This window comes from Acinonyx jubatus, chromosome D3 (assembly GCF_027475565.1).
Source record: "Acinonyx jubatus isolate Ajub_Pintada_27869175 chromosome D3, VMU_Ajub_asm_v1.0, whole genome shotgun sequence".
Taxonomy (NCBI): Eukaryota; Metazoa; Chordata; class Mammalia; order Carnivora; family Felidae; genus Acinonyx; species Acinonyx jubatus.
The window spans coordinates 47,749,631-47,771,612 of NC_069392.1; the positions used below are offsets into that span (position 1 = coordinate 47,749,631).

At 41.0% G+C, this 21,982-nt stretch overlaps 1 protein-coding gene across 2 annotated transcripts; it reads right to left on the reverse strand.

The window, feature by feature from the left end:
- Nucleotides 1-6,057: 6,057 nt before the first annotated feature.
- Nucleotides 6,058-20,110, reverse strand: AQP4 (aquaporin 4). 2 transcript variants are annotated; one of them, XM_015082392.3, is made up of 5 exons: nt 19,958-20,110; nt 16,437-16,851; nt 15,361-15,525; nt 14,982-15,062; nt 6,058-10,801 (listed from the first exon to the last, which is right to left on the reverse strand). In XM_015082392.3, exons 1-5 carry the CDS (start codon nt 19,987-19,989, stop codon nt 10,523-10,525), a joined length of 972 nt encoding a protein of 323 aa, XP_014937878.1. In that variant the 5' UTR covers nt 19,990-20,110; the 3' UTR covers nt 6,058-10,522. The 2 variants fall into 2 exon arrangements, with proteins under 2 accessions (XP_014937878.1, XP_026924484.1); XM_027068683.2 differs by lacking the exon at nt 19,958-20,110 and adding an exon at nt 18,902-19,054.
- Nucleotides 20,111-21,982: the final 1,872 nt, after the last annotated feature.

Genomic DNA, 21,982 nt, shown 5'->3' on the forward strand with positions numbered 1-21,982 from the left:
CCTTCACTGAAGCAAAAGGGTTCTTGCTGCAAAAAAGTATGTGAGTGGGATTTGGATAGAAAAATAAACATTATCTCCCGGATTTTTCCAGAGATATGTGATTTCATTTTTTAAAGATAATGATTTCACTGACAGATAGCTTTTGAAAGATGAAAAGATATGATTTCATATTTGAAAGATAACCTTGAAATAGGATTCATTAAATTTTTTTTTAAGTTGAGAGAGAGAGCAAGTGTGAGTGGGGAGAGAGGCAGAGTCAGAAAGAGAGAGAGAGAGAGAGAGAGAGAGAGAGAGAGAGAGAGAGAAAGAGAGAGAGAGAATCTTAAGCAGGCTCCACACTCAGCACAGAGCCCAAGCCAGGGCTCGCTCCTATGACTCTGGGATCACGACCTGAGCTGAAATCAAGAGTTGGTTTCTCCACTGACTGAACTACCCAGAAGCCCCTGATTTCATTTTTAAGAGAGGATTATTCCTCTTGCTTGGAGGGAAGCAAGACTGGAGGCAGGTACACCAGTTGCAGGATTTATCGGCCTCAGTGCTATTAACATATTAAGCCAGATAATTCTTTGTTGGGAGTAGAAGACTGTCCTTTGCATCGTGTGATGTTTTGAAGTTTTGAAGTATCCATGACATCTTCCCACTGGATGCTGAAGTACCTCCAGTTGTAACAACCAAAATGTCTGCAGACTCTTCCAATTATCATCTGGGGGACAAAGTTACCTTTGGTCGAGAACCACTGGGTTTGGAATGTAATGCAATGATGACTATTGCATTGGCCTGAACCAAGGTAGAGGTGGTAGGAATGGAGGCAAGAAGGATTGAGGAGATCTTCGATTTGGCAAATGACCAAATGCGAAGGGGAATTACATGTTGTTGATAGCCAGGTTCTGGCCTAGACATTCTGCAGTTTGGACACACAAGAGGAGAAACAGGCTGGGAGAATTGGACAATTAGTTCAGTTTGGGACATGTTCAGTTTGGGGCATTTGAGGAACATAAATAAAGATGTCCAAGAAGCCTTACAGTAAGGGTCTCAAATTGGTGATGCTTGAGCCTGGTCTAATCTCAGACTTATTTTCTTTGTGTCTACAGTTAAAAAAAATACACCTCAGCCAACATTTAAGAATTGGGAGACTTCATATACCATTAAAAATTTTAAGTTTGTCTGAAATATTAGAAGATCAGCACGTATTGGACCCAAGTTCTGAGGTGACAAAAATCTACTGAGCAGGGTTTGCCTCAATTTGTCCCAGTCTCCCCAAATACATCTTGACTCCATTGCGTTACTTACTCACCCCATAAGAATTTGAGGGTAGAATCTTTGTTTTGATTGGAGCTTTCTGCTCTCTGACATAGACACAGATGTGAGAATGATTCCAAAAGGCTCCATATTGTATCTTCTGTGTCCGCCTCTGACCCATACATTTCAGTCAGATCTCTTAGGACTTTCTAAATATATCATTCATTTTTTTTCTTTCTGATTCTGGTAGTCAGACATGTTTCTTTTGGGAAACACAGAAAATACAGCACACATATTATCCCAAATCTTAGAGGCCTCCAGGGTTTTGTTGCTAGATTTCCATATATCTTTGGAAACAGTGATGAGGGCTCTCTTACTACCTCCAGGAAGGAGCCACCTCTTTGTCTCAACTGGGGTAAAGCAGAGTTATTTTTCCGAAGTGTCAATGGAAGAAAATTAAGCAAGCTTGTGTTTACCTCTCTGCTTTTGTGCATTTTAAGCCCGTTGTTCTGAGGGTTGCTAAGGACATTTTTTAAAAAACACTCAAGAATTCAGGCAATTAAGTGTTTTTCCAACATCAAACAATTCCACAGTCAGAATTTATTACCCCTCGTGTCTCTCAGTGTTTCAAGGAAACATTTTCCATTCATGTTCATTTGTTATCTCAAATGCTTTTGAAAATGAGCCCTAAGTGTACTATTTGTAAGTAGGTGACAAAGTTCTTTTAAAACTGCTTGAATAATAGAAAAAAATGACATGCCTCTTAGAGAACAAAATGGGCCATGATAATGTGAGGGAGAGCATGTAAGGACGGATGTAATGGTTAGAATTAAAATGACGTCTGACAATTACTTTCAATTTGAACCGAGGTGAAGAAAATCTGAATTACAATACTCTTATGATTAAACTTTGATGAGATGAAAATGTCATCATTGTTTGATGAGAATTTTTTATTAGAGTTCAAAGAATATGAATGATTTAACCACAATGTACCAACACCACAGGGCTGAATAATCTGTATCAGTTTTTCTCAACTCCTTCTCACTGCGGGTCACCAGAGAAACCTCAGCCGCTCTCATTCTTTAGTGCTTCTGTGACTGTTTCCATGAGACTGGCTTTTGAAACAACAAGGTGAGGCTTACATCCTTTGTGATAAGTTTTGACATTGAAATCCTGGAGTAGCTTAATATGGCAATTCATTTCCAGGAGCCATGTGCTGAGATTTGGACTCATAAGTCTTCTTTTACAAAGAAGTTCACTGTAGAGTCTAGATTTTTTGAGAGAAATGAGTCTGTTTCTCTTTAGCCTGACATTTGACGATTCAAATTGAGATGGGAGCTCACGTCTGTTGATGACAAAGCACAGTCCAGTTCTGTTTGGGGCACTAATTTAATATAGGTTGACAAGAGTGTGCTGCCTTAGCACAGGGACTTTTCTCTGCAAAGGGGCAACTGCTGTGCTACCTACTCCTGCACCGGGTGGGGGCAGGAGTGCTAAGACCCCCCTGTCCACTAACTGGGCTCTGTTACCCTGGGATTCCTGCCCTGCCCTCGCTCTTCCCTGTTTTTTCCTCTCTCCCCTCTGGGAGCCCCAAATTGAATTAAATGGTTTCCAACCGTCCTTGGTTATACATCTCTATATAGTATTTAAAAGACTGTTTAAAAGATTGTTGACTTCTGAGAGCCTGAGTCAAAATATTTGGGGACTTACTCTACAACCCTATAGTTTGCAAACCCGCAGGTACTAGGTGTGTTCCATTCTGTTTTGTAAAGGAAAATCTTTCTCCTCTTAACCATTGCAGCAAAGGGTAAAGGTACTAGCATTGCTCATTCCATTCACTTATTTCCCAAAGCCGGTGCCATTATAACAATGTTATAACTTAACCACTCAAAAATAACCCTTATTTTCTCTTGTTAAAAAAAATACAGTCTGTACACTTTATAGGCTGATCTAGGGTAAGCTCAGATTATTTCCAAACACCATTTTGTTGATTCTCTTATTGCAATTTTATTTTATTTGAATAACCAGGAAACTTAAGCCGAAACGTGGAAGATATATTGTGTAAGAGGTGTCCGTCGTACTCCTGTTCAGTAAAGAAAAGAGTTGTCTTGGCCATTCAAAGTCCCTTTTGAAAATACTTTGTAAGTGTAGCTGACTTATCTTTGTGGCATTTGTTCTTGAATATTTAACTCTTGCTTCAAAGGTGGTCAAAATGATAATGCGAGGTGAAGTCGGGAACAACTGAGAAGTTTAAACACACTGCAATCTCTACTGGACTTGAAAAGTCAAAGGCTTGGAAAAAGCAAATATGAATGTTAGAACAATTGGACGCCTCCAGTACCACAGGTAAGACACAACGCAGGGCAGTGGCTAAGAGTAGTCTAGACAGACTGGGTTCAAATCCTACTTTTACCACTTAGTACCTATTTGACTTTGAACAAGTTACCTTCCTTAGACTTCAGTTTCCTCACCTGTAAAATGGGGATGATAGCAATACCTACCTGATAAGGTTTCTATGAGGAATGACTACTCAAGTGTCAAGTGTATGTCTTGTGCACAATAAGCATTCAATAATTGAAAGCTATTACGGTTATTATTATTGAAATGTGGAAGACATTATCAGTAACTTCACAATTAATCCCCAATTCTCCTTCCTGGACCAGATTACAAAATCTCAAATAGTGATCTTTATATTATTTTCAAAAGGAAAAATATCAATAAAAAATGTCTGAACTTATCCAAAGTATCCTAAAGTAAATCTGTGGTAGACTTTTTCTTTATTCTTTTTACAACCCAGAGATCAAGAGTCATATGCTCTACCGACTAAGCCAGCCAGGTGCCCCAACGTTGTTTTCTTGAGAACTTTTCTAAGATCTGTGATACTCCAGGTCTGTGGAACTGAAAATATTGCCCTTTATTGGTGTTGTATATAAGAATTTTCTCTTGCATGGATTTAATATATTTCTTGCCACCTAAGAAAACATGGCTGATGGGAAATTAGACTGATAGATGAATGGGAGAAATGGGAGAATGTTGTGTGATTTAGGGAAATGAGATTAATTGGGATGTGAGTTCCAGTTTTTGCTTTACTCTTGGGTATCATCTTGGGTAATTTACCTAATCTCATTAACACTTGTTTTTTTTCATCTTTGGAAATGAAAATGATAGTAATGCTTACCCCACAATAAGCCTTGAAGCATAAATGATCGAGAGTAATATTTATAAATTATAAAGCCCCATATACATACTCATAATTGATAATTATTCTAATGCCTGCATTTCTCCTCTACCTATCTGACCCATGGCTGGGACTTTCATAAGGGAAGAAGGAATACAGGCTATGATTGCCATATGTTCACAGATTAACTGAATGCCTCCAGATTGGAGTGTTTCTTGCATCCACTCATCCATCCACCCTCCCATCCATCTATCCATCCATCCATCCGTTCACTATGCATTTACTGAGATGTAACCATGTGCTATCACTCTGCTATGCATAAAGCTTTCAAAAATCAGTGTCATGGTTTCTCAGAGATTTCTGAATATGTGCATGTGGAAGAACTCAACTCAGCTTTCTCGTGTTCTCAATGTCTCCTTAAACCTGAGGAGTGACGACATAGAAAAAAGAAAAAATGTTAGAATTATTCAGGTGACACATTGTTTTGGACATTTTCCAAGCAGGATAATTATCTAAAATCAGGCTGACATTTATATCTCTAGCCTCCCATGCTTGTTAAAAGACTTTTCTTGCTGAAATACTCATTGAGCTAAATTTCATCTAACATCTGGCCATTGTATAAATATAGCAATGAAAACATGTCTTGTTGCCTACACAGTAGGTATAAATTTTAGAAATCCAATTAGTGTTTTATTCTTTCTGTGTATTTTTCTTTTATTTTTCTTTAGCATTTGAGCCAATTTCAGGCTCCTCACTGAAACTATAAGAATTCAAATATTTAGCACACATCTACACAACAGAAAATACCAACTGGATTGAGGAATAGTGCTTTGTAGTATTTCCTAGTGATTGAAAGATATTCCTTAAGTTCTTTATTCATTCATGCAACTGGCATATATTGAACCAAATGTCAAGCCTGGTGCTCAATGCTGAGGGTGAGGGATACAGAATAAATAAAATACCATCTTAGCCCTTGAGAAGTTCAGTACCTAGTAGGGCAGACAGATACCTATACCAACTGTTTTCCTACAATGTGGAATATTGCTATTGCTCTATTGACGAACATGGGCAAATGCCGTAAGAGAGGTACATATCCACCTGGCTCCTAAGGCATCGCTCGCTACTCATCTGATGGGTTGCACACTACATAAATGATTGTCCTCAATCCTTCCCTGAGGGTCTCTAACCTCTCAAATTGGAGGAGCCTCTCAAACGAAGAGCCCAAGGGACTACTCATTGTGCCTACAGTACTCACTGTGCCTACATTATCCATCTGGGTGGGCACAATCTAGCAAATGCCTTGAGGATGGATCATCTATTTGGCAATACCAGCCTCATCTGAGTCACAGTTGTTAAAGTCTTCACTGCTAGACTCACTGTAATGACAGTTGATAGTCAATGGCCTATTTTGCCTAGATGTGAACATTTAGAAGTAAGCCCGCTAAAGCATAATTTTTACTGTGTGCACCAGGACCTACCACAAGGCATCCTCTGCACGCTTTAAAAAAGTGCATATTATTATACAGATTTCGCCACTCTTTCATTTGGTGTTGACTGCACTCAAAAATCTAAAGGGCGCTCTTAAGATATAACTTGGAAAAACGTGAAAAAAAATTTTCAAACATTATCAAATGCAATGCTTACCTTTTAAACATTAAAACTTTATTTGCACAAACTTAGTAGTATGAGATACAACATAGTTCATGGAAATCAGCCACAATGCTAATGCTTACTAGATTATTCCAAACATTAGACATTACAGTTTAAATCTCAACATTAGCTCTGACGTTGGAATAACATTTCAGTTAATAAATAATTGTGAATATGACCATATGTTCAGTTTATTCTCAGCAGTTGATCATGAATTACAATCATGATTTGGGTCATAAAAGTGATAAACAACTATGTCTTCACAAATTGCATGTTTATTTAATTAATCCTGAAGAGAATCTAAAAATATATTCTGATAGGTTACATAAATTAGGTGTATTTTTTAGCTTTTGGATTTTAACATGCCTGGGTAACACTGTAACTACTTTCATAGGGTACGGGCATTTGCAAAAGTGAGTGGCCACAGTTTTTCAGCCCTGAATTAAATGCCTTCTATGTATTTCAGAGAACTATGAATTCAAAAGTTACTGTTATTTTGGGGTGATCTATAAAGTAGTATAATACCAATGCACAAACACAAAATTTGTAGTAAAGAAAGTGAGTTTTGTTCATTATACTTTCCAGATAGTAGTCATGTCTTCCTAATAATGTTGTTGCCATAAACATATTAGGAAAGACAGAATAAGATAAGATATATATTAGATTTAAGATATTTATAAGATATTCTGAATTTGCACAATCTATAGTGCTTATAATGAGAAGTCATATTGGCCTTATATTGTCTTTTAAGGGTATCTCTTGAGCTCCTACTGTTATCTTCAGTTGTCACAAAGGCAATGGCTCTGTCAAATGCTGACAACATGTGGGGATAGTGTCAACATCCTGCAACAAAGGGCCTCGCCAGGATCAATTTTAGCATTTGAATTTGCTACTCTGTTTTGGAATTTTCCTGTTCATTATTGAATTTATTTATTTATTTATTTATTTATTTATTTATTTATTTATTACATTTTTTGAAATGTTTATTTTTTAGAGAGAGAGAGAGAGAGAGCGCAGAGCATGAGCAGGGGAGGGGCAGAGAGATAGAGGGACACAGAATCTGAAGCAGGCTCCGGCTCTGAGCTATCAGCACAGTGTCCGATGCAGGGCTTGAACCCACTACCGTGAGATCATGACCTGAGCTGAAGTCAGATGCCTTACCCACTGAGCCACCCAGATGCCCCTGCTCATTATTGAATTTAAACCGGTAAGTAAGTTGCCTGGTTTCTTGGCCTAAGAAGAATATTATGTGCTATTTGGTATCAGACTTCTAATAATTAATCAGGTAGTTTAATGCTATCATATATGTTATTCAAATATTTCTAATCTCTTTGTAAAATTTTCTAGACTGATGGCAGCTGTAGCTAGTACCTATCAACTGCATAAGGAAAAGAGTCAGAAAGTGTAAGAATTTATGGAAACCATCAAATAGTAGAAACAAAGTGTAGGGATCTTACATTTAGGCAATGAGTTAGGTACCAGAAAATACTTCCTTCCAGTGTAAAAGTTTAGGACTCTTTGAAGACAATGTCCAGTTCAACAGTGAAAAAATACATTCCAGTTCTGGGCCCCAAATATTTAAGAAAGCCCCCCCCCCCCAACGTAAAAATGACTCTTTATCTTTTTGTACACCTTTTGACGAACTATGTATCTTTTCAGTGTAGGGACCATCTTACAATTTGGGGAGCGTGTTGTATTTTTCCATAGGGAAGAGGCGGTTGGCATTGCTTCCTGGCTTGGTATAATTCATTTATGTCCTTCCAGTTTTTTCTCTCTGATCTCTTTTCTGTATATCTGTCAGCAGCACTCTCCTGGGAGCAGCACGATGCACTTCATTAATAAGAAGGGATTAAAGGAAAAAGCCCTCGTCTCCTAATACACTTGGATAATTTGGTGCCATCCACAAGGCAATAGACCCCTGCTGCATAGATGTCATTAGAAAGGTACAATTTCATTACTTTTTAGTGGCAAAGGCTTGAGTGAAATACAAAATATGTTGTCTCATATGCAGGGGGAAAAAAGTGCTAAAGCTTTCATTCACTTCACGCCTCTAAAATAGTAGAATGCAAAAATATATTTTATGGGTTTTGCATTTATACTGCCTTCCCTTAGTAGTCCTTGAAATCAAGCTTTTATTAAATACTGAGCAAAATCAAGGTTAAAAGAAAATTATTTACATTCTTAAATCCTAAATGAAATTCATGTATTTTTATTAACTAACACATACCTACTAAGTGCCAGGCACTCTATGGAAAACGAACTACAAAAACATCATTCATGCCTTTTTTTTTTTTTTATTACAGCACTAACCTATTAAATACTCTAACTGGAAGTGAGTATAAAAGTGAGTGCATAAGAAGTAAACCATATGGCTGAATAAAAATGATTGTAAGCCAGTAAATTGTAAGCGTATTCAAAAAAATCTGTTTAACTTTCCCTTGCTAACCTGGCTTCCTTTTGAGCTAATATGCTTGCCGCTGGTTGATAGAATTATCTTTTGAGCTGAACACCAACCCCCCACCCTCGCCCCTATTTTAAGCCTTTAGTGGTATTTTGTGCAAACATTTGAACAGAAAAGTCACAAGCCATCCTTAGAATCTCACCCTACTTCTATAGAAGCAGCTCCAAACAGGAAAGGATGGGAGTCCCTGGTGGAGGCTGTGGTTGGCCACACATCTGAGAAAGGCACCTGGGATTTAGGAATCTGCCATAAAAAAAAAAAAAAAAAAAAAAAAAACCCACCAAAAAAACCAAAAAACCACCAATGGCACTCCCAAGCGCTGCACTGGAGTGATGACTCCCTGGGAACCTTGCGCATCACTTTCCTAGCACCGAAGAGAATCAGGTTTAACAGTGGTCCATTATCTCACTGCCACAGACACACAACTGCCATTAACACTAAAAAGTGGCACACAGTGGGAACTACGCGTGGGAGAAGAAAGTCCTTGATTATCAGCTTATTTTAAGCCATTCTTTGCAGTGATGGGTGTTTGTTCCACTACTAGCTTTTGTTCAGTGAAATTGACATTTGCAGCTCTTTGTCTAAGATAAAGTTTAGGTTAAGATGATAGAGACTGGGGTTTCCAGAGACCATTCTCCCAACTTAAGGCACAGCAGTACAGGAAGAGCAAAGTATTCTGACAAACGAGTCGGTAATGAATATACCTTAAAGATGTATTTCATTACGACGTACAATATCTCTACAAATAAACGATTGGTCATCTAGTCAGCTTTGAATGCAGAGTGTTCTGATGCCTTCTCCCTTTAGTCTGCAACCATGGCCTTCCTTGTCTCTCGTGCATTTTAATTCATTAAAATATCATCACAGGCACGGTGAAGATTATCACCAAATCTCATGAGAAGTGACAGAGTGCAGAAACGGGGACAGGGACAGCCAGTTTTTATCTTTCAGAGTGAGCAGAGCTTAATCACAAAAAGTCAGGATTCAGCTAGTTATGTTCTTGTTATCAAAAAGAAATCTCAGCTAATGTTTAAATATAGATAACCAAAGTCACAAACAAAACCCCCAGTTTTGCCAATAAATTAAAAAATATAAGCAAAATGGTTAAGTAGTTAAAAGCATAGATCGTTAACCTCATGTGGTGTATTTGAGGATGTGCACTGAAAACAGATCAACTCTTTGATTCCAGAATATGGATTGCCTCTTTCCTTATGATTTTTTTATAATGGTAATTTTTCCTCCACTCCCATAAGATCTTATGAGTCTGTTTGTCCTGAATCTTAATAGGTATTTCTTACGATTTGGATATTTTATTAGATAGAACTAAAAAATATAAAGGGTTTCCGAACATTCTTCAAATTTCTGGGCTTTCCACATTACCCTGGGCACTGAAGAAGAGGAAGGAATATTATGAATTAGAGTTCAGGTTGAAAGCTGGGTATTTGAAATATAAATGGAAATAATTCATTAGCAATGACCCTTGTTAATATTCTTTTGCCGAGGTAGTTTTTAAGAGGGGGCTGCCCACAAAAGAGCTTGTCATATTTCCTCTGTTCAATGTGCACGATTCTGTGGCACATTGTTTTGGCTTACTGGAAAAAACACTCAAATGAGGATTGACAAATACCGGTTTCATGGTAGAGGAGGAATAAGCTGATAGGTATGTCTATAAGTTCTGTCGGGCAAGACTTAACCAAATCTTGATACTCATTTTAAACTGATAATTAATGAATGGCAACAAGATAAACTAGATGCCTATTTGCTCTGGGGACACTTTAAAAAGACCTCTTTTTTTAGATATGGAATTCACAATAGGCTTCTTCCATTCCTCCTTGGTAGAATAGTGAAACATTTCTTGTCTAGACTGACTAATGAGGCAAGAACCAATGACCCTGCGCATGTCTAATTTATAACAAATCTGTTTCCTTAATGGGTGGAAGGAAATCTGAGGACAGTTCTAAGTGTTCTTGTCTGCTTTCAGTGCCATCTTCTAGTCATACTGAAGACAACACCTCTCCAGACGGGTCTTTCCCCTTCTTCTCCTCTCCCCGGTCAATGTCAATCACGTGCACCACTCCAGGTTTTAGGATCAGGTCATCAGTCTCTACCTGACTCCTGTTGTCCTCCACTTCCATGTAACTCCCTTTTGTTTGCTGGGCAGCTTTGCTGAAGGCTTCTTTAAAACGACGTTTGAGTTCAACATCTGGACAGAAGACATACTCGTAAAGGCCACCGGCGAGGACAGCTCCTATTATTGGTCCAACCCAATATATCTGGAGGAAAAGATGGAAGCATTATAGAATGAGCGTGGAGTAAAACTATTCCTTTGAACGACTCGTGAATAGAGAGCTTAGCTGGTTTACATTAAGAAAACAAATGTGTCGTGTGGAAGAAAGCAGAATTGGAAACACTATAAGAGAATACATCAAATGCACACCAGAGATCCATAAACTGCTAAGTAACATTTGAACAGAAAACAAGGAGACTGTTTTCTCTTTTCTTGCTTTCACTAATTACTTTCTTTCCATTTTCTGAGAGTCCTTAAAGTCAAGATAGCTCTTCTTTAGGGGCGTCTGGGTGGCTCAGTCAGTTAAGCATCTGACTCTTGGTCTCGGCTCAGACATCGGGCTCTGTGCTCACAGCACGGAGCCTGCTTGGGATTCTCCTTCTCCATCCCTCTGCCCCTCCCCCTCGCCCACATGCATGTGCATGCGCTGTCTCTCGAAAGAAATAAAGAAACATTAAAAAACATTAAGAAAAGATAGCTCCTCTTTGGTGGTACTGCACACTAAGTAGATGCAAAGAATGCTTCAAGTAAAATAGAAAACAATTTCTAGAGAGTTATCTTATTTTCTTAATATTGCCATCATACATTGCCTTTCTGCATAATTGTGACCAATATACAGCTTTTATCAGTTGAGCTTTAGTTGTTCAGTGGAGCATGATAAATGGAATCCCAGCTCCACCGCTTAGTAATTTGGTCAGTTTTTGTGTCAATTACTTGACTTCTTAAACCTTAATTTCCTCATCTGCAAAGTGGGAATTGTAATAATACGTACCTCATGGACTGTAAAAATTAAATTGAAACAATACTTGTAAAGTATTTGGTGGTTCTAATTTCATAGCAACCGGCTTCATTCCATGCTTCCTAGGCAGTTCAAAGTTGTGTGTGAACAGGCTGGAGATAAGTCATTTTCTGTTTGTTACATGCTTTTCTTTCTTTAAAAAATTTTTTTTAACGTTTATTCATTTTTGAGAGAGAGATAGAGTGCAAGTGGGGGAGGGGCAGAGAGAGAGACACACACAGAATAGGAAGCAGGCTCCAGACTCCAAGCTGTCAGCACAGAGCCTGACGCAGGGCTTGAACTCACAAGCTTTGAGATCATGACCTGAGCCAAAGTCAGAGGCTTAACCAACTGAGCCACCGAGGCACCCTGTGTTTTTTATATGCTTTTCCTCCCTAAAATCTGGTGATTTGATTTAATTGAAACCTCATGGTTTGCTCATTACTCTTCTTGCAGAGCACCTTCATCCTCATGGTTCTTACCATGGTCACTTGGTGCAAAAAATCCCACCTTGTCTCTTTGGGGCATCTGGGTGGCTCAGTTGGCTCAGCGTCTGACTCTTGATTTTGGCTCAGGTCATGATCTCATGGTCTGTGGGATTGAGTCCTGTGTCGGGTTCCATGCTGACTGCAGTGAACCTACTTGGGATTCTCTCTTTCCCTCTCTCTCTCTGCCCCTCCCCTGCTCATGAGCTCTCTTTCTTTCAAAAATAAATAAATAAATAAATACACAAAGAAACCAGTACTGACTTTATGGATGGTAGTTAGTTGAGGCTTAGCAATTCCATAGGATTTTTCATCCAACATGGAAGCTTTTTATCGTATCGTTATTGTATCTAGAAAAAACTCAGTTTTGAGTTTCGGTAAACTTCAACATTTGCTTTAGAGCACGTATATGCTGCAGAATATTTGACATTCATTCAACAGATTCAATTAGGCAACAGAAACCTTGTTTATTGAGCTGGTTGTACTTAGCGCTTTTCTTGTATTAACTCACATAATTCAAACAGCAACCTTTGAGGTAGATATTATTATTATCCCTCTTTTATGAGTAAGAAAACTGACACCCTGAGCGGATAAGAAGCTTGCTTAGGAGTTCATGCTTAACAAGTGCTTGAACTGGGATTTGAGGTCTTTGTGATTTCAAACCTCTCTTTTGAACTATTGCACTGTTTTCCATGATACTGCACTTATCTCATTTGAAAAAAATAGGAGAAAGGCTTTTCTGGCTTAAGACACTTTCTGGAAGTTAATTCCACTTAGCATCCTCATTGCAAAATCTAAAGACAATTCAAAATTTAAGCTGGAGATGAGCACATATACTTAACGTGGAAAATACTGGTAGAGTGGTTGTGAGCACCAAGCTCCTATCTTGAACAGAAAGAAACCATGTAAGAGTTGCCCTTTCAAAGGAGAAATGAGAGCCCTCCTCTAAATGTCTTTGCTCTCTGTTCCTTTGGTAAGAGCTCATGACATATGGTCTATTCCACATGCTACAACTCCCACAAGGGAAACAAGGGTCTGCTAAATAATTATGATGCATTCCCCAAACACCTATGAAGAATACATCTGGCCACATGCTCTCCAAAAAGAGCAAATCTCAGTTTCAAGTTGCTATTCCAAAACAAAGTCAAAATGTACTTTAAAATGACTCTCAAAATGTATAAAGATAAATAATTTTTATTGCTACAAATATAGATGTTATATAAAGTATCAAGATGAAAACTAAAACAATGTCATTACACTAGCTGGAAAATTCACCATTAATATTTTGATGTTATTCTAGTCTATCAACCAATCAATCAATCAATCTGCAAATATGCTGTAAATTAGTTCTAAAATTCACACAATTATTGCTACAGAATGGACATTCATGTTCAGTAGGATTAAGTTTGTTATAACATAGGTCTCCAATAAGGGGAAACCTTTAATTCAGTCAACAAGGTAAAAAGTTTCCCACTATTTGAATTTTAGCTAGCTTACCACAACCAGTAGGTAATTATTAAAAACATACATTTTCACCCCCGTTTTAAAGTCCTCATCCATAAAATTAAAAGTTGTTATTTTTCTAAATTTTAATTACAAAAAAAGTTTGAATGTAAGAAGTTGAACTTCCAACTGTACTTCTACCATAATTAACTATATGCTGTCCATTAAAATGTTCCACTCATGTCAATGTGGCAAACATTTTGAGACATAAACGGAAACATCAGTGGCAAAATGACCAATCTCATGGATGGTATTACTGACATTCATTGTATAGCTGGGTGCAAAATCTTGCTTTGAACTCTGACGCTCGTTCTTTCACGATTGAAATTACTTTTAAAGACTCAGTACCCCTTTCTGTCAGTGCCCCTAGTAATGGTGCCATATCCTCTTATTGGCAATGTGCTCTACGGTTGAGTGGATGTAACTGGGTCAATAACCGCTGTATGAATGAGGTTCAAACACGAGTGACATGTTGTTACGGTCATGAATTAAAACCAAAAGTTGCGAAATAGCATTCACAACATATAAGTGACAACGGGAGTTAACCTTATTTGAGGCTGGCAGACGTAAGTCCCATATCTCATATTTGTATTGGTTATTAGAAGTTGGCATGTGAGTGGCCTTAAAACTGCTGCATTATTCATTTAAGGGATTTAAATGCCTGTGTTGTAAGAAACAATTGAAATAAAATTGATTGTGATATTTAAAAATTGGATATCACTGCTCTCTGGAAGCGCTGCCACCGCATTATTAAGTAGGTTAGCCAGTGAGACTGGAAAGTGTGCCTCTCCTAAAGTCATTTGTGTGTCCAGGTACGGTTATGGTGATAATAGCATAAACATTTGCAACATCTAGTCCTCTCCATCTGTAGTTCAAGTGCTCCCAACTCACATACTATTAATTGGGTCCATGCTTTTGTAAACAAAAACGATAAATATTTTTGCTCTGGGCATTGCTTTTAAGCATTTCTTTCCTCTTCTTCTTCTTTTTTTTTTTTTTTTTATTTCTTGGTAGGTATATATTTTGTCATTGCCAGGAAGGCTTTACATTCAATTACTTAAACACTATATTCACCACACTATCCTGATTTTCACTTGTTCCACATTGGCAGCCTCCATGCACAACGTATTCTGCTTCAGTCTATCAGATACGGTGCCCAGAGTAGTGCTTATATAAAAAAAGAAAGGCTATTACTGAAGACCCAGGACAGATATAAGGTGAGATGTTCTACCGTAGATATGTGCTCGTCTCTCTCCCTGGTCTTTATGAAAGATGTAATAAAGTGGAGGGGGGGCAGTCAAGGTTGAGAGGAAGTAAGAAAACTAGGGGCAAAGAAAAAAAAGAGCTACATGGGCAATTGTCAACTGCAGGAGGACAGGTACTATCGACATGATGGTTACCCAGTGGTTTTCCCAATTTCCCATGATAACCGCAGGTCCAAAAGATCGGGCAGGGTTCATGCTGGCACCAGTGTAATTGATCTATAGGGAAAACAACAACAACAAAAAACGACAACTTCAGACATTGCTGAAACAGGGCTAGTAACAGGAAGCATTCATTGCAATTTGCTACCATTTGCTAAGTCAGTTAGAGGAACTGTCAAGACGTTAGCAGCCATATCAACCTTCTCATCATAAAGTTAGCAAAATCATCACCTAACGTGGACAGACGTGGCTGGATACTAAAGAACTACAGCTGTAAAACACAATGTCTTTAGGCCAGCTCTAGGGTGATGATAAATGAAATGAATCAATTATTTAAATGGACTTGGAAACTTACTGCAAATAAATGTCCAATTGCCACAGAAAATCCAATTGCTAAAGCTACTGAACCAGTGACATCAGTCCGTTTGGAATCACAGCTGGCAAAAATAGTAAACACCAGCTGAAATGTGATTATCAACTCCACCAGGAGACCGTGACCAGCAGAAAGACTTCCATGAACCTAGAAAGAGAAAAATGCTCTATCTGAATTGAAGCATGATTACATTTTCTATGAGAACATATTATTGTGAAAGGCCTATTTCATCACTGGAAAAAGCAATGGTTAATTTGAGTCATCTATTCTACCCCACGAGTGAGACACCCGCCCCCCGACTCCCCACTGGCTGCATCCAAAAAAAAAAAAAAAAAAAAAAGAATAAATTTCCACTCATTTTGGGCCATCACAGATAATTAATTACTCTTACAATGACCAAGCGGGAATTTGTGCTGAATGTCCTTTTCTACAAAGGAAGCAAAATGTGCCACTGCTGCACTTAACTTATAAAGGAGTTTCTTGAGAGTCTTGTAATTTTATAAGGCAATGATTAAATCCATTAATTAGGTTTAAATTAATTAATATATATTTCAATTAAAATTTAAACTGTGTGCGGTTTTTAAATCAATCTGGTGCTGAGCTAACAACTGATACTCCTAATCAGTTAAGAACAAAACTAGGATCAAATGCCAATTTATTTTTTTAAGTGTGGTCCTTGATGTAGATCATTTTAAGTCTCACGAACATGACAAGAAACAAAATTTAGTGAGCCAACCAATGGCTGTAATAAAAATTCCTTAAGCTAAATATATAGTCTAGTATAGTCACAGGGATGGGAGTGAGAGAGAGGAAAAAAACAACACCATTTTTGTGTCACCTAGACTTAATATTGAAGTCACTCCATATAGCAAACGATGATAATATATGGATACGCTCAATGTTGCTGGGATCAGTTTCCCCCCTGTCAAGAATCGTCAGAAATTCCCTGGAATAAATTTGCAATTTTAGAAAAGTCTCTCAGGCCACCGGGGTGGCATTTAGCAGAGTCTGCAAGAAGCTTGGAATCCTAGTTTGAAAATGAGAGCTAAAGATGCTACCGTGGTGACCCCCAAGCCCCCCACCACACTGGGAGGTGTGACGAGGTAGAGAATCCCAGCTCCAATGATGGCGCCCAGGCACTGTGCGGCGACGTAGAAGACAGACTTGGCGATGCTAATCTTCCTGGTGCACACCATGGCCACTGTCACAGCAGGGTTGATGTGGCCACCGCTGATGTGGCCAAAGCACTGTACCATAGTTGCAATGCTGAGCCCAAAGCAAAGGGAGATGAGAACCATGTCGACAGGTAAGGGCTTTTCCGTTCCACCCCAGTTGATGGTGGATCCCAGGCTGAGGAGAACAAAGATAAGCATGGCCAGAAATTCCGCTGTGACTGCCTTCCAGAAAGCTTGAGTCCAGACCCCTCTGAAGGCCACCATGATGCTCTCTCTTCTACACAAAGGTCCACACTTACTGAAAAGAAAACAAGTTGATATCAGAAGCTATCAAACCAAGGTTCGTGAATTTGGGTGAAGACTCGGGGCCTGTAGTCTTGCCCTTCTGTGGGGAAGGGCCCCCTCAAAGGTTATTTGATACCAGGAAAGAATGTTTCCAGAAAACCTTCTTAATTAACGAATTCATTGTCCCCTGTTATTCTAGCCTCCTTTCATCTAACATTCGAAGCTCAGCCAGTTTCCCTGATTTGCCCCTAAAAAGGAAAATGTCTAAATCAAGTTTCTTAAAGAATTAGGAATGAAATGTATTTACCTCCCAGCAAGAGCTAATTCCCTCAGAGCAAGGTTTTGAGTTTCAGTGTACTTTTAACATGCTGTTTATATTTTGAACGTAAAGCGATTCAAAAAAAGGGGGGGGGGGGGGAGGTCATTTGCAGTTTTGCACTTTATTGCTCAAAATGGCATTCTGAAAGTGGATTTGTGGAGCGTGATTCTCCTCTGCCCCAGCAGAGACTGCGGATTTAGAGGAGAGGCCAGCAAGGAGGCCGGGAATGCCGAAGTCTGTCTTTCCAGAAGGTGAAGTCGTTAGGGGGCGGGGAGCTGGCAGGGGCGGTGGGAACTGGCGGGGCCTGAGCGGGGGCGGGGACGCTCCCTCCGTCTCCCCTGCGGGCCTGGACGCGCGGCACTAGGACGGTCGGCCGCGGGCCCTGGGCCCCGAGGGAGCGGCCACCCCCGGGCCGGTGCCAGGCCCCGAGGCAGCGGCCAGGTGGACAAACAGCAGCCTCCAGGCGCTCGCCCCGCCCTCGTCCCCGGCGTCCAAGCGGCCGCGCCTGGGAAAGCTGCATCCTGGCTCCGCGGTGCTTCTGCACTGCGAGGGGACAGTCCCTCCTGGCGCCTGACCCTCTCTCGACCCCTGACTTTACCCTTCAGAGACACCTTCTCAATGTGATCCTGAAGGCGGGAGTAGGAGCCCCGGGCACCCCGCTGGCGCCCTCCAGGGGGCAGCCGAGTGCGGGGACGCGGAGCCCCGCGGGGTGGCGGAGGCGCGGGGCAGGGCGCGGGGTGGGGGACAGTGGTCTTCAGAGCAGAAGGCTCCATGGACAGCGACCGTTCTCCAGCGTCTTCTTGGCGGCCGTCTCCTGCTTCTGCCTGGCCCTGAAAGTCGGGGGGCTTGCCACTTCTGGGGGATCTTGTGTCAGCGGGGACCTGGGTGGGGAGCGGGGAGGAGGGTGCGGTACAGCAAGACAGCCACCGAGAGGGAACACTTTGTTCCTCCAGTCTGTTTTCCTCATACTGTCTGAGGATCTTTGGAACTGAGAAAGGATGGGGTTTGAGGATATTAATGCCCAGTGCTCATTTGGGCAAGAAATGGCTAGAATTCCCGATGTGGGGGTCAATGACACTGGTTACTCCATTATTCAAGGCATTTGCTCTTATCCTTTGCCTGTTAGAGTCCTGAGAGCGAAGGAGTGTGGAGGACATTTAGCAGAGACTCTGATCACCAGAGGACAATGAAAAGGGTTAGGCAAGAAAGTCAAGCATTTGAACACATTAGAGTTATTAGAGCTTTCCCCTTGATGGATTATTGAAGAGGAACCGCCCCTCCCGCCCCCCCCCCCCCCCTTATTGTCCCCAGGAGCCTGGGTTCTGGATGAACAGTAGGGAAATGCTGTGCCAAAAAAGGGCTAGGGGAACTCTCCCTTGACCTTTAGGATCTCAAGTCAGCCTCTGCTTTGATATGGTGCTTTGCCTCAGAGTTGGAAAGAAAAACCCATTTTCTGCCCAAGGCGGGGGTGGGGGGATAGCTCCAGAAGGGGGACAGCCAGCCCTGTCCCAGGTGTCCCCTGCCTGTGAGCTCCTCTAAGTGAATCATGTAATTACAAGAAAACCCAGCTGGGAGGACAATGACATCATATTCCCTTGAGGAAGAGAAAATAAAGAGACAAAACAGCACTTGGAACAGGACAGGGAGTATGCTCTGGGAGAGACATTAAAAATATCCCAAAGGAGAGAAACTCCAAGAACTTACAAATTGAAAAAGAAGCTAGGAAGTTGGCTTCTGAACTCACCAGCAGCCCTCGGCCAAAGCCGGAATGGGGGGGGGGGGGAGGGCAAGGTGCCGCCACAGGTGCTGGTCCTCTGTGACTGGATTAAGTGGGAAAAATGAGCACAAAGCAGGGAGCTAGGGAGGCTGGTGGGCAGGAAGCCTCAGGTCCCTTATGAAGGCGAAGGCGGAGGCATGGATCACCAGGAGAGGCGGGCTCTGGCAGAAGGACTCCTCCCTGCTACACCCCTTCTCCGTCACTTTCCCCAGTCCCCCCGAATTCTCTCTCCCAGCCCATTCTCTCATGCCTCTCCAGAGACTTGATTTAAGAAACTCAGTTGCTCTTTCAACTTCAAATTTTCATCAGCCAGAGAAATGAAAACAACAATAACAACGACGACGACACCCCGAATAGATAAATAGGTTCCTTAACAGTGATTTTAGCTTTTTTTGGAAAGCCCACAAAATCTGATCTCCTTCCAGCGCAGACTGAACAGCCTCAGTTAGCCACGAACCCCAAAGTTTCCAGGCAGCACATACATACCCCTGACCTCACAAGTGCTCCCCTCAGCGGAGTCTGTCATAGCTCCTGTTATTATCAGCAATGTTCCCTTATGTGTTCGCACTCACTGGAAATGGATCAACACCATTTGTTTTGCTTCCTTCGCCCCAGAACAAAGGGGGTTTGTTGATGTGCCCGGGTTGTACTGAACCGGACACATTACTTTCTAGCTGAACACACAGCCTGATCCGCTTCTGGACAGCTGAGCCTCTGGGTGAGTAATTTTTCTGATGAAAAATACTGCAGATAGATTTTACCTCCATAGGGTAATTTTCCTGTGCATGCACAGGTCTTGAATATATGGAGGCTTTTGCAGCAAAGCATCCTTTTTTCCCCCTTCTACCTTCTCTATGCCTCTGTTATGAACATGCCCAATACCCAGATCTATAAGCATCGCCTACCTGCCCTACGATTTCCTTCTAGATTCTGTCTGAGAAGGCACATATATTTATAATAAAAGAGTCAGAGTTTCATCTTTTGGCCCTGAGCTTTGTTCCCTTAAGGCAAAGAAGGACTTACCCCCACTGCCTTGCTTCAGGTCTGCCACTCATGCCTTCCCTGGCCAGAGTGCAGCTCTCATTGCCTGCCCCACAGCTCCCAGTGCACTGGGAGTCAGATTACGGCCACTTGTCTGATTGGGTTTTTGGAGTGAAGGGGTGGAAAGACTCTGTACCATGTGGCAATCGTCGAGTTATATTTGAACTTGAAATAACTTTTCTCTACCTGATCCCTGTAGACACAGGGCATTTCAGGAACACAAAACGTTTGCTTACACTGTATTTCTTTAGCCGGTAATCTTTGAAAATGAGGACTTCCCCCAATTTGTATTTCAACTCTTCTCACCACAAAGGATTGCTGAGAATTGGTCTTGTTTGGTTGCATGTTGTAGGCAGAATTGGGCAGCCATGAGAAAACAGATTTGTGTTATCCAGTAGTTGAGATGAATTGAGATCTGGGCTGTAGTGCATTTGCTGTTGAGGGGCTAACTATCCAATGGGTTCTATTAGAAGTTTTTGACCTGAGAAGCAGCACAACAGAGAAGTCCATGTGTAGCCTGGGCAGCTCTGATTTGGACGATAGGGAAATAGGAAAAATAGGAAACAAGACTTGCAAGGTGCTCCTCTGACTGTTACATTAATAATAATTGCTGGGTATGGAGTAGCAAATTTAAAAATATGCAGGTTGTGTGGGGACAACATTTTTGGAAATCGCAGGTAAATTTGATATCTACAAACCTAGGGACCAGACTGACTGCATCATTTGTGGGGCCCAGTGCGGAACGAATGCATCACAATGACAGTTTTTTGTTTTCTTGTCTCATTTGGGGACCTAAGATTTGGAAATGGGTGAAAAGCTATTAGAAAGAGGAATTAAAATTTTGAGGGTGAATGTCAGAGGAGCATTTTATTATTGTGTCAAGCATTCTCAGATAATAGAGATTGAATTTACACCCTTAAGAATGTGGTTACACACTGATGGTTGTCCATGTTGGGGGGGGTGGAGGATGGTGTTGGTTTGGCCTTCTTAAAATGTACTCCCTGAAGGTAAGAATAAATTCTGATGAGAAGTGAAGGGAGCATTTATGCGACTCTGCAAAGAATGCTTAAAACATTTCATGTTGATTCTTTAAAAAAATTTTTTTTAACATTTATTCATTTTTGAGAGACAGAGAGAGACAGAGAGTGAGTGGGGGAGGGGCAGAGAGAGAGAGAGAGAGAGAGAGAGAGAGAGAATCCAAGCAGGCTCCAGGCTCTGGGCTGTCAGCACAGAGCCCGATGTGGGGCTCGAACCGACCAACCATGAGATCATGACCTGAGGCAAAGTCAGAAGCTCCACTGACTGAGCCACCCAGGCGCCCCTCCTGTTGATTCTTAAAGCTGTTTACCCTTCTGATTTTAGAGTGCGATTTAAACAATGGGTCACAAATGTTTTTAAAAATTTGAAAACTTTGACTTTCTAGACAGATGTGCTAATTGCTCTGACCCTAAGAACACTGAGTCAGATGGGACTGTGAGGCCTATGAACCCGAGGAATGACGCTTCAGTGTTTAGATTCTTCCTTGTGAATGAAGCCTGTGGTCAGTCATATCCACAGAAACCCACAAAGCGTGGTGATCCCTTAGGGCTGCCCATTGTTCAGGGGACATTTTTCAGGTCCACTTTTTGCAGGTTGCCCTAGGCTCATTAGCATTCACTCCTTGGCCTTGGCAGTTCCCGTCACCATTTTACAAAGTGCCAGCAAAAAAACTTGGTTACCACGGTTTCTCAGACTCTTTGCCTTTCTTCTGGCTGGCTGATCACCGCCCTGGTAGCATGTGTTGACAGTCCAGTTCCTAAGGGATGGCTGTTCCCAACAAGGGAAGAGCCACCCTAATTGGCACCGACTTGGGCACTTATTAGTACTCTCAGCAGAGTGGCTGAAAAGTGACCAGAGATTAACCCTTCACCTACTGGGGTTAGTTTTTCTTATCAGGTATTACTTATCGTCTTTTTTATTTTTATATTTGAGGAGGAATTATTGATTCTCCTGCAACACTAATCGGCT